The sequence below is a fragment of the Akebia trifoliata genome, chromosome 10, assembly GCF_017979445.1.
Source record: "Akebia trifoliata isolate Shusen 1 chromosome 10, ASM1797944v1, whole genome shotgun sequence".
NCBI lineage: Eukaryota > Viridiplantae > Streptophyta > Magnoliopsida > Ranunculales > Lardizabalaceae > Akebia > Akebia trifoliata.
In genome coordinates this window covers 7,630,556-7,644,246 of record NC_141384.1, presented here as the reverse complement: position 1 = coordinate 7,644,246, position 13,691 = coordinate 7,630,556, and the positions used below count along the sequence as shown (strand labels likewise).

Here is a 13,691-nt window from a genome sequence, read left to right as displayed (position 1 = left end):
TTGGTTTGTAAAGTTTGTGGGGGTTCATGCAACAAGCCTAAATTCAAACAGGCTTACATGGTGGCAATACCAAAAGTAATTTACACTAAGACCCATAACTTACTTAGTTGACATGTTGTAATGCAACTTTGAGGTCGCGAGTTGAAGTCCAACTTAGCCATCCAAAAAATAATAACAGTATCATAGAACAAACAGGTTTGAGTGCAGTACTTTGAGGGTGATCAGGACTCACCCCAAGGGCCATTTTATTCATCCCACTTGAGTTGATGTGATTCTTACACAAAGGGGAAAAAGAGGAAAATTAAGATTACATCTCATTTTATTCTCTCCTGCCAGCAATGGCTTAAAGGTGAAAAAACATATAATGTTGAAGCATCGTCACCAGTCACCTGCTTCCACGTGTTGCGGCTGGGAGAGGTTGGACAGCAGCCAAAGGGTTCACTTGGACGGAAAATGCAAGCTGCCACATGTCTACCAAAGCTTTCTTCAGAGATAAAGCTTTTCTAGAAAATATCCTGAAGAATAAATCAAGAAAATATTAGCATGCTAATCATAGACATATTCATGCCCACCAAGTAACACAATCTCATATTTGTGATCTAGGCACAAACCAATTTTTATTACATTCAAAAGAAATTGTTTGTACAACATTTACTCCATCTGAAGTCACTTTTTCTTTCCATGAAGGAGATGAAAAAAAAAAAAATTTGTCCGAGTCCAATGTGTCCATCTCATAAATAAATTGTTATAGCATTGGCATTTCTTGTACAAATTTCACCCTTTCTAAGCAACAAATATCTTAGGTTTCCTCTTCCATACCGAGGGATCAAGATACATATAGGTGGACCTTTATGGGGTGTATTGCATATTGCACTGTATTACTACAAGCACCCCCTCTAGGAAAACCTTTGGAGGACCCCACATCATCTGCATAATTTACAATATATCACACATGGTGGGGTCCACCCTGCTTACATTATCAAGCAAGTGTACAAGTGAACGATGAAGAAATTATGGATTTAATCATATAAATTATTTCTTCATGCTTTGCTTTTGAAAAAAAAAAAAATTGCAAATGAAGCTAACAAGGGTATCAAACCTCTTTAAAGTAGTTTGTTTCTTTTGAAGGATATAATAAATGAATATGATCAACGAGCCCCATACCACGACCTTTCCGTGGGAAAAGACCAACTGAGCATTACCAATCTTTAGAGTAACCGTACGGAACCACCAGAGACACAGTTCCACCTGTTTAGTGAGTTTTAAAATAGTTTGCTTTCTATTGTCTCCTTCATCAGGTGGGCTTCGAGCTTTTGATGTTCCTTCAACTCCAGATACGGTTGACACTATGGAAGAATGAGAGTGAGCTTTATTTTTATCTGCCGGTGTGGCTATCTCCATGCTTTGGGATGAATTGGTGGCCTTAAGAGAATATAAGGACCGTAATCTCCTTAACAGTTCCTACAAAATTAGAAGAAAACAATTATGGAGTATAAATCTAGTTTTATCAACTTATAAGATAATCGATAAAATGTATGATTACGAAGAAATCAAATTCATCAAAATCCAGCGTAATTATACATGTCAAAAAATAAAAATATAAAAAAATAAAAAAAAGCAGGGCAGTTGGTTGCACAAATGCCATATATTTTGAGAGCTTCTATTGGCATCCCAATTCTTACTTATTACACCCCAATTTCTTAAATTATTTATCACCCCCTAATTAAAGAATAAAACACACCATTCAAACATTACAGATTGATTCAAGTTATTATATTACTTCAACATTACAAAGCATTATAACACATTCAAACAACTTCAGCAGTCATTTGCAATTAGGATCAGGCTCATATAAAACCCTAAATCTAAACAAAAAGAGAGAGAGTTTCTATTGGCACCCAACTTTTACTTATTCTCAACCATTTGACTTATTTTTTTAGTTTTGAATTGGGGTGTAAAAAGTAAAAGTTGAGGTGCCAATAGCAGCTCTCTATATTTTTCTGATAGTTTCAGAAGAATATGTAGTGGATGAGGAAATCAGAGTCCATGACAAGTTTTGGCCTAGAAGCCCTCCAAGGCGGGAACCCATTACACATACGTAAGCTCAAATGTGTGCTTACATCAGACAGAACCTACACTTGCTAACCACTGATGCCACAGCCATAAAAGTACATATTATTAAGTATGGATCAATGTCCATAGATTGAAGACATTTAAAGGTCACATCTAACTAAAGAACTCATTGTAACCAATTTTATAACGATCTCTGAAATAATAAGATATAAGGAACGATCTTTCTCACTTGTCTTTTTTCTTCAGGCAACTCAGCTTTCTCAACCCATTCCATGGCAAGGTTTGTATCATTTAATATCATCCCAAGAAAAGTTAAAGTATAAACCTCCACAACCTCCAAGTATTTCTCTATCTCCAAAATAGAACGCCCGTCACATCCTTTCAAGTAAACCCCATTTGGCTCTGCACTGGAAAGAATGTAGAACTGTCCATCCACATACCTCCATTTTCCAAGGAATTCGTCAAGAAATTCTCGAAGACCTGAATAAGAATCTTCTGATATCTGAAAGCAGACCCTGCCAAACAATTCGTGGAAGAAAATTAACATCATTGCATTCTAAAGACTTTGAGGTCACAAAAATCTGTCTAATAGATAAATTCATACCCAGTAAGAAGAACCTGAAAAGGTATAGCTGTCACTGAACCAAACAAAGTTTTAAGTTCATTCAACATTTCTGATGTTCTGCAGGATTCGGTGAAAGAAAAGAAAAAGGTTAGAAATGTATGATTAGTGTGTGTTCAGAAATACACTTAATTAAAAGGATTAGAAGATAGTGTACAAGTGATAATGAAGATATGAACCGTGTCACTAGGAATCTCAATGCAAGGTATCAACCTACAAGGATAAAATAGTCCCATCTACAAGTCATATTTGAGGCATGTATCACATATAAATGAAATGGGCATCTACGATTTACATTTAACCCCTCCTTCCATTAAAATAGCTTGACATTTAACCCAAATATAAAAAATACAAGTAATCAACAACTGACCCATATTAAAAAGTACATAATTTGTCCAAATCGGTATTAAACCAAAAGATGATCTCAACATGTCATCAATCACATTCTATTGGATGGTGGAAAAAATGGTCTAAGTGTCAGCTCTGAAGTTCAATTATTTTAGTGTACAATCTCTGCTTCACCAAAATATATCTTTCTATAGATTTTTCTTCTGGATCACAAAGGTCACTAGCTATGTTTGTGTGTGTATATATTATGAAAGTATGATTAATTGTAATGAGGTGTACAGTGATGCACTGAATCATCTTCTCCTGTTAGGATAAAGATCAGATTGGAATAGTATTAGCTAGATTTAGTATTAGAATATGATTTATCGCAGTAAGGTGTATAGTGCTACACCAAACCATCTTATACTGTAAAGATAAAGACTACATTGGATTAGTATTAGATTAGATCAATTAGAATTTACTTCTCAATAGAATTATTTCTATTATTTTCTATATAAACCAATTTAGGATTCTTGTAATTTCGTATCTAATAATCAAAGAATTTACTTCTTTACCAAATGCTAAGGAAAAATATCTTATTTTTAACAAGTTTAAGGACGTCTTCTTTTTATAACTTCTTATCTTGATGGGAGGTAGTGTATTAGGTGTGTGAGTCAAAGGTGGCATTTTTTTATTTTCCTGTTCTGTGTTCCATTCCTGTTTTTTTAGGTCAACCTCCTCATGCATTCTTTATTTCTTTTCCAATAATTTTTTTACACCAATCAAAAAAAATAAAAAACCAAGTCAATCACCTATAACTTACACCAATGACCGCAATCAGCAATCAATAATCAAATAGGTCCAAATGAATTTTTTTTGCTCTTTCCCTTTCTCTTTTCGTTTCTGGAGAGTGAACAAATATTGAACCTTTTTCCATCTTTTTCACTTTTTTTTCCAGTAAATAGCATATACGAAGGAAACGAAAAAGATAAATCTAGAAGAGAAGAATTAAGGTACCTCCCCAATTCCTTTAGGGACTGAACCAAAACCATACCAGCTGATTCGATCATGTCAGCCAACTGAATGTCTTCAATTTGTGCAGTGGCATCAGTTTTACATATACGCTCCAGCACAGAAGAAGATAGAGATACTGCCTCCTCAAACATACAACAGACAAGATAGCTGCAAAAGATAATAATAATGATAGAAAGAAATTATCACCAAATAAAGTGACATATATAGGTTGCATTCATCTTATTTCAGAGACTATCGAAGTCCCAGTCTGTTTGAAAAACAAAAGAAAAGTGGTTGTCTTATTTACATCGGCATACATTTGATGGGGAAATGGTTACTCCGAGAAAATATTTTAAAAAGAACCAACTATCTATTTCACAACAATTATTATTATTATAAAGATAAGATGAATACAACAGTACATATAGAATTATTGAATTTACAAGTTTTTGAACTCTAAACACTTGGCAAAGTGGTAGTGCACACTTTCTTTTGGTCAGACATAAAAGGACGATGTAGCTGAAAAAATCTGATTTGGAGGTGTTAAACCCAAACTTGATGTTAAGCAGTTACATAAATACAGGAAACAATTGAAACATACTTTTCAAAGTTTATTAAAAAGAACAGATTCAGTCCAGACAAAGTTTGATGTGAATATCCAAAGCTAGAAACTTATTAAATATTGCAAATACAAACAATAACTAGAGGAAGGCTTCTCTACCTGACCACATTTTTGTTCAGATAAAAAATTTGCAACTTCACAACAATTAAAAAATATTTGAGGGAACAGGAAATTCCCAAAGAAAAGGTCAAACCATAAAAAGTAGATGTAAAGTATAATGAGATGCATAGGACTTGTTGCAAAACACTATTGATCAATTGTTTCCTCTAGTGAAACTGGGAGAGAGGGAGAGAGGGAGAGAGAGAGGGGGTAAATATTAGCACACACCATTCCTGCAGAATTCATAAAATATAAATTTCTTGAAAAAAATTGAAAGAAAGATTTCCTAGCGTGTCCTCGAAACTTCTTATAATGAAGAGCTCATATGACCAATACAAACCATCCATTTGATAGACACCCATCTAAAGAAATCTTGTTATGTCAAAAACTAGGGTTACTCCCTAGTGTTCACATTATCTCTATTGAGCCACATAATGAAATCCATTGTGCATTCATGGGTGGGAGGGACCATGGGTGTATGCCAAAGTTTACTCTCTGACATTTCTATTATGTTGTTCAATTTAGTTTTTGAGTGGTGAATGGGTGAAGGTAAATGTAGATGTTAAAATAAATCTATCATACATGGTAGCAGTTCTAGTGTTAAGTTAGATGGGTAGCAAGTGAGGTGACTCCCACTTAAATCAAGCAGTAATTTCGTCACCGATGCACCGATAATTTGAGAAAAGAAGGAAAATTGTGATGGATAGATGGGAGAAAGGGAACGGGGATGAGGTCTGTGCAGAAAGAGGGGATATGCCAAGAGATTTGTTTAGCCAGCCCCAAATCTTGGGATAAGGCTTTGATGAAGGCACCCCTAATCAAAATTGATGGGCAAGAAATACCCCCAATGAGAGAACTCGCCTTATTTAGGTTCAACTATACATAGAGATTGAGATATTAGTGAGATCTAACACATGAAATTAGTACTGGGGATATAAAATTGAATAGTACTTTTGAAATATTATGTGATCGATGTGTACCAAACTAAATGAATTTGTTTTACAAAACAGCAATAAGACCAGTCATGCTTAGTGGAGCTGATTAATTAAATATTGGGAACTCAAGAAATAACATATTCATTAAATAATAATATCAGAAATGAGAATATTAAGATGAATGAGTGGTAAGACTGTGAAAGACAAAATAAAAAATAAAAATCAGAACAATAAAGGAAATCAATTGAGATGGTTTGAATATTTACAACAAATACCACTAATGAGAAATTGATCAAAAAATGACGTGAAATAACACACACAAGTCAAAGACTTTAAAAGAATGAAAAGATAAAAAATAAAACAGAAGTGATATGCATGGAGATAATCAAAAAATACATGAACACGCGTATCTTGACTGAAGGTATGGCTTAAGATATTGTTGCATAGAAAACTGGACTCATATTTTCGACCCCCCAACATTTGGGATAAGGCGTAGATGATGATGATGATGATGAGTCGATGACCATGATATACACAATAAACACATGTAATATATAAAAGAAATTTCTGTAACCTAACCCAAGTCAGGCTTGGACTTTAACATTGACCAACTCAGATTGGGCAAGGCGACGCATATAGCAAGATTCAGGTCAAGGCATTTGAGATCAGGTTGCGCTGGGATTGACCACCCACATCCAAGAAAGGCACCACCTTGCAGGTTGTCTCTTTCTCATGACCTTTAGACCTTCGAACCCTATCCCACACATGAAAACAAGCAATTCTCACTCAAGTCACAGAGAGCCCTTGTACCAATGCGACAACACCATCATGCCACACAAGGATAGAGCTAGTAAGGAGCTGGTAGGGGCAATTGCCCCAACAGAACTTTGAGACACCCCTATGTTTTCAACTAATTACATGCCCCATCTGTCCCCACTCCCTCACCTCTCTCCCCCTTTGCCCCCACACCCTCACCTCCCTCCAACTTTTGACCTGGCCTTCTCATATACTAATTGGAAATGACCTAAGTATCCTTTTCTTCAACTTCTAACCAAAAACCTCTAAATTTCTCCTTAAAACCATTTCATCTTCAAGTTCTTCAACTATACAATTGACCATAGTTTGCCCCCAATACAAGAAAATCCTGGCTCCGGCCCTAGTGCCGCACCTGTAGCACCTAACATCACATATGTGATATCCACATTAAACATGTTTAGTGCCTACACACATCGATTGCCTTTGATGAACAACCATCTACAATGGGTACAGAGACCCGGGTCGTGGCATTAACATTGACAGACTTTACCAAATTAAAAACTGGGTTCTTCAAAAAATTTTGCTTCTGATAATGGGCAAAGCTGTTTCTAACAATAACAGTAATCCAACAGTTCAAATGGAGTAGAATCCAAGACTTGCCACCCAACAATACAGAGAACCTTACCAACTCAGACGAGTTCACAATGTCTAGAGAAAAATCAAATTAACCTATTTGATCCATCGACTAAAAATTACAGAAAACCCTAAGCAGAGACAGAAATTATGATCAATAAGGGAAATTTTCGAGAGTTTTGAGGACTAGAAGAACAGGAACCCAATATAATACACATATATATAGTAGGATCGAACACAATTCTTCGAAAGAAAAAAAAAATAGCCGTCAATCCTATTCATACCTTTCTGAGCGATTGATTTCGTCCCAAATTGCCGAGTTTGGGAGAGTGACAGACATTTTTGAGAGAAAAAAAGAACAAAACAAATTGAGAGAAAGATGAACTTAGGATGGTTTTTAAACTCGGTTTCGCGTCACGTCTCGTCCAGGCCAGATACCGAGTCGTCTCGGACGAGTTTTCCGATACGTTTGAGACATCTCATGAGACAACTCAAAAAAATGAACGTGAGTCTTAAATCTCGGTCAAAAAATGACTTTGTGAGTTGATCTCGTTCAACTCCGATACCGAGTTAACTCGAACGATATGTCTCGGTCTCAGACGAGTTTAGCGACTATTGTAGGCTTGTGGTGGGTTTTTTGGAGCTACAATCCAAAAGTCTTCAAGTACTAGCGGCATTTTCTTTACACATGGCAATTAGGTGGCATGGGAAAGGATTACGATTTTGGAGACTCGCAGTTTGACCTCAGATCATGATTTCTAAACTTGTCCGAGATCAAGACGTATCACCCGAGTTAACTCGGTATCAGAGCTGAACGAGACCAACTCACAAAGTCATTTTTTTGACCGAGTTTTACATCTCACTTACAATTTTTCGAGTTATCTCACAAGATGTCTCAAACGTATCGGAAAACTCGTCTGAGATGACTCGGCATCAGAGCTGAACGACATGAGACGCGATACCAAGTTTAAAAACCATGCCTCAGATTGCAATTTTGGTGATCCTCTCTTTAAAGACCCCACTTACTCATTAGTCCACGTGGCACAATTTCAATAGAGATATGTTGTTTTGAAGGTTGTGCTAAGCTATGAACCAATGGCACGATGCCATGTGTATTGAAAAGTTAGTAAAAATAAAGCACTTAAACTGATCCCAAAGTTTCTCTCGAAATTTTTGTCTCAGTAACCAATCACTTTCGCTTATTTAACACACATGGCATCATGCCATTGGTTCATCAACTTAGCACATAACTTTTGAAACAACAAATCTCAGCTTGCACAATTCGATTATTTTTCTCTTACACATTTGATTTTTGTTTTTCGAAAACTAACCCTCGACCATTAATAATAATAAATTGGATTCCAAAATAGTAGGACTCTAAATTTAACGTGGAAAATCAATTAGGAAAATTTTGAAGTGACATTGAAATTGACATCGTTTCAGACATTGCTAATGTAGATGCATTTATAGAATCATAAATGCTTTTCATAGAGATATGAATGAGAATCATATATGGTTATGTGCACACCAATGTCCCAAACAAAGTCAATTTCAATGTTATTCCAACACGACTCAATCAATTAATATTTTAAAAAAAAGTTGTTTCTTTCTTAACCAATTACTACTAAAAGAAAAAAAAAATCACGGTTTCTTGCCTCCTTAAAAAAGTGTCCAAGCTTCAACATTTTCAATCAATTAAATTACAAAAAAAAAAATTGGTTTTTCTTGATTCTTCACCACTCAATTTAAAATTAAAAAATTTAGATCATCGTTTCTTTTCTTTCATGGCTCTTTGCATCTCTCACAGCTCTCATCCTTTCTCTTTGTCATTCACAATCTTCTTGATCTAGATTGAAGGTGATCTTGCATCCTTAAAAATACGTTTTGCTCAACTCATCCATAATTTGCAGTGTTAAATGTCCAACTAAGTCATTTTTTTTTCTTGTAACAAATTTTTAAGGGAAATATATAAAAGATGCTTGGTATAAAAGAGATGATGTGAACATGGTCAATAGAATCTTTATTTTACTAGTCGAAATAGTACTAATCTAGAGCATGGTTCTAAATCTCGGTCGAGACAGTAAAACTCATCCGAGTCAACTGAGATTTTGTATAATTTAATTAAAATAATTAATTTGTTTAAAACTTTAAATGTTTATCATTTAGATCGAATATGATTTAATTATCAAACATCTTCTACTTTACCTTTTCTATATATAAAAAAATTATAATTATTTTTATATAAATATATGTGTGATCAAATAATTGTAAAATAAGATTAATGGTTTATCTAGTCCGAGATGAGTTGATTCGTCTAAGATAACTTGTTCTCGTCCATAAATGAGACGAAATGTCATAACGAGTTTTGAAACCATGTTTGGAGTATTGTAACAGAGACGTAGTTAGTAGAATCTTTATTAGTAGGGATAGAATCTTTAGTAGAGACATTTAAATCATTATTGCCTAAAAAAATTAAATTATTTTTTGTTGTTCTTTACATAAACTCAGTTAATTAATCTACATTTTGATTTTTGTTTTTTTATTTTTATATTTTTTATTATTTGTGAAAAAATAAATTTTAACAAATTAATTATTTTTCATATATATAAAATAAGATTTTGTAATTAAAATAAAATTAATAATTGTTATTTAGAAGTACACATAAACTTATAAAAAATTTAAATCAATTTTAATTTGACTATAGATCGATTCTGTTGCGGACGAGATATGATGAGGAACTAAACAAGATTTCAAACATCGTTTCGATTCCAAAGTCTTATTTTGATCAAACTTGTATTGAACCACTCATACCCTTGGTTTGTTTTTAAGATATGATTTTAAATGATTGTTGTTCTCTTCATTGGTTCAAAATAAATGGTTAGTTTTCCTTTTTCGAAAGATCTGTAATTTTAAAGACCCCTGTTTTGCAATGGTTTGCACTACCTCGACCCAATAATAATTTGTACCTTTGATGAGAATTTTGGACTCAACTAAGATTGATTCAACTATATCATTGCTTTGTTTTGTCCTTCTTTGATTAATGTTCTTAAAATCAATGGTATTAATTAGATGTTTATGTAAGAATTATACAAGTGATGGACGCCATGAATATTTTGAAAATGCAACAAAATCATATTTTTAACTTATACAATGAAGCATTTTTCTAAGTATGTCTCTAACGCAACAAAAAGGATTTGAAGACCAAGATTGTGATTTTTTTAGTCATTATGACAATTCTTTCATAGATTCTGAGGAAATGCAATTAGATTTCGATATATATCGATAAACAACTTATGCACGTTTACTGTGGCCCTTGCTAATTTCTCTTAACTCTTCTCTTCAAATATTTGTATAAAATCATTTCTAAATATTTATTATAAATTTCTAAAGATACGCATAATATAATAATCAACCACCTCAATATACAAAATATATTTTTAAGAGATAATTTTCCTAAGAAAATTTACAGCACTCATTCCACAAATAACTACCTAATCAAATTGGACCTTCATAACAATTTTGTGAAGGACCTCAGGTGAGTAAAGGTCAAAGAAAATTTTAGCCTAACATTAGGTAAGTGAAGGCCAAATCAAATTTTATCCTAATATCAAGTGACCAATGGCCAAGGTAAAATTAAGCTTGGTCATTAGTTACCTAAGGTCAAGCTTAAAATTAAAATTTGAAAATATTTTATTTTTTTGAAATGGGCCCACTTGGTGAATTGAAGTTATTCAGGTTGCATCCTTCTTCATTGAACATTGATGAGCTCTCAGGTTTGTAGGTATCTGAATTTTTCTTGGGATGGACCAAACAATTTTATTGTATCTATATAAAAGATGCTAAAACATACATCAAAAGTTAAAGATTCAATGAATGAGCTATACTTTAAGTACGCCATTTTTCCTGATTGATCTTTTGACAAAACTAGTGGTTAATGTTCGATGCAGATTATTGATAAAAATAGAAAACAAAATAATAAGCCATGGCAATCGAGGATCGATCCATAGAGAAAATGTTGACCCATAATTGTGGACATAAATTTATCGTATTTCAAAGTAATTAAAGAAAAACTGAATAAAGCTAACTTAAAATGAATAAGAATCATAATGTAAAGAATCAAATCAGTCGAATCCACCAAAAGTAATCCATCTCATTAATTAATTTATTTATTTATTATCTCGATCCAATTAACAAAGCTAATGTTATTGGATCGAAAGATTATATTTATTATTCCAAATATTTAATCTAAATTCTATGATGATATTTAATAAAACGAAATCAAAATGTTAAATATAAAATCTCTAACAAGGCATAATTTAACTTAAATTTATCTAAAATTAAACTATCAAAATAAATAAAAAATATTATATATAATAATCATTACTTAACAGATTGGTATCACAATATAGCATTGAAGTATGATTAGAAACAAATAAAATTATATATGATGATCTTGCTCATGCTTCATTAATCTCTTTAATAGAGGTCTAGCCACACATCATTGCAAGAATGATAAAAGAAATATAAATAAAAGAAGATATTGAAAAGAAAGTGATGATCCTTTTATTAATCTTGACTTGAAACTGGTAGAGAGCTTCTTCTATTTACAAAGCTTGAACAAAAATTAAATTAAAAACTGAAAACTAAAAGAATAAGAGAGGACTATAGAAGATAGGAGAAGATGATTAAAAGCTCTTGTCTAATCTCTTATTTATAGATCAGATTATGATATTTAGGATTCGAAACACTTTTGTGTTTAACAATGATTCTAAACCTTAACTTGTTGCGTCACAAATAATGTCATCTCAATATCACACGAATCTTGAGGAAAATATTGCCAACATCACCGCACTGCAATCCTTGTGGGCCCATTGGGTTTGGTTTTCAGTTCGTGGTCTTTACTTGGGTCTTGAATCATAATGTACTTCTCTGATTATCTTGTCTAATCCTTTTGAATTTCGTAATTTTGCCCTATCATAAATAAATAATTAAAATTAGTCTAAAAATTCATAATTCATTAAAAAACACGGATTACTAATGAATTATGTCTATTTAGGATATTTCATTTATTATTAAACCCTAAAGCCTCTATAAATAGCGCCCTAGAAATAACTTTCTAAGCTTTTATCACTTAACTTGAAAATTGTTTGAGTATACTTGATGATAGAATTTCTAGTGTTGGAAATTTAATGATGCAAGAAGATTTTAAGATATTTATCAATAAACACTTTAAAATTTTACGACAAGTTTAAAAGACGAAATTGGATGAGTACTTTGATGAAGGCTTATTCCTATTAGGTGGAGATGATAAGATTTTTGATATTTTATTTTGCTGAAAAAATAATAGTCCAAAATTTGCAATACTTGCATGGATGGTCGGTGACATTTTGATAATTCTAGTATTCACTACAGCATCAAAATCAATATTTAGTATTGGTAGCACAATAATTACAACATCTTGTTATTTATTGAGTCTAGATGTTCTGGAGGTATTCTTTGCATAAAAGACTCATTGTCATTCTTTGAGGGTAAATACATTTTTTTTATATTTAATTACGTTTATATTTTATTGTCCATATTCGTTCTATTAATTTCTTTTCTTTTCTTTTACTCATTTCAGATGCCATCGATTTGCTAGATTGGGTTATGGATTTGAATGAACTTTTACTTTTGATGTTTATAAAGTTTGAAAATCGTGATTTTTAGTTTAATGATATTTCGATATAGTTGTAACCTTTAAACAATTTTTATTTATTTATTATGGTTAATAATATATTATATTTGGGTATGGTTTGACATTTGAAGCGTTAGTTTAGTTTCTATTTTCAATTCGATACAATGGTTTCTATGTTTTTGTATTTGCATTTTTTTTGGATTGATCTTTCTATCGTCATTGCAGATGTTAAGCGAGACGTCAAGATATTTGAAGCCCTTTCAGGTAATGACAATATTATTAAATTTTATAATGTATTTGAAGATGATTCATGCATGTACGTAGTTATGGCTTTTTTGTATTCTTTGTTTAATTATCTTTGATTATGAATTTGATATCGTCGAAGTTTTTTATATATGAAATTTTTAGGTTTTGGAGAATGAATTCGGGAGATGAAAAATGATAAATCACCTGAGCCTCTTGGATTCTTCATTTCAAGAGTGGATTAGGTATGTTAGATATGTTCTCTTGATCAATCTAGGTATATGAAATTGACTGCTAGGACATCAATATGTATTTTTTTTTATTTTTTTTACGTACAAACATATTATGGAACCAGTTAATTGCTCAGTTCACTATTTTGGAGGCCTTGAAAAGTTTTTCGTTTAATGGAATTTTTTTCTTTGGACTATGGGACAATTAGTTTTTGCAAATATTACTAAATTTTTTAGATACTTAGAAAGTTTGGTTTGATATGTTGTTGGCTATTTTAATTGTACAACCATGATGAGATAATTAGAACAAATTATTAGAAAATGAATATAATGTTTTTGAAAGCCATATGATTCCAATGTGTTTGCTTGTTTTCATGTTTTCAAGTCGATAATTGATTAATTTGATTTTCTTGAATAGTGAAAATTAGATATTGATTGAAGATTAAACTCAGATTTCTGATAA

The 13,691-nt window shown here is 32.4% G+C and overlaps 1 protein-coding gene across 2 annotated transcripts; it reads right to left on the bottom strand.

Annotated features, from left to right (window-relative positions):
- Nucleotides 1-153: 153 nt before the first annotated feature.
- APEM9 (3-phosphoinositide-dependent protein kinase-1) lies at nucleotides 154-7,514 on the bottom strand. Of its 2 annotated transcripts, none has more exons than XM_086455938.1 (6): nucleotides 7,366-7,514; nucleotides 4,040-4,204; nucleotides 2,678-2,755; nucleotides 2,399-2,588; nucleotides 1,100-1,461; nucleotides 154-515 (listed from the first exon to the last, which is right to left on the bottom strand). In XM_086455938.1, the coding sequence occupies exons 1-6, from the start codon at nucleotides 7,419-7,421 to the stop codon at nucleotides 386-388; spliced, it is 981 nt and encodes a 326-aa protein (XP_086312064.1). In that variant the 5' UTR covers nucleotides 7,422-7,514; the 3' UTR covers nucleotides 154-385. The 2 variants fall into 2 exon arrangements, with proteins under 2 accessions (XP_086312064.1, XP_086312063.1); XM_086455937.1 differs by having other exon boundaries at nucleotides 2,303-2,588; nucleotides 7,366-7,513.
- Between the last annotated feature and the right edge of the window lie 6,177 nt (nucleotides 7,515-13,691).

Bases quoted from the DNA above. Each gene is read 5' to 3' on its own strand.
- APEM9 (XM_086455937.1), bottom strand. From the start codon at position 7,421: ATGTCTGTCACTCTCCCAAACTCGGCAATTTGGGACGAAATCAATCGC. The intron at 4,205-7,365 runs GTATGAATAGGA...TATCTTTTGCAG, and splicing joins GAAATCAATCGCTCAGAAAG to CTATCTTGTCTGTTGTATGT. The intron at 2,756-4,039 runs GTACCTTAATTC...CGAATCCTGCAG, and splicing joins TCCCTAAAGGAATTGGGGAG to AACATCAGAAATGTTGAATG.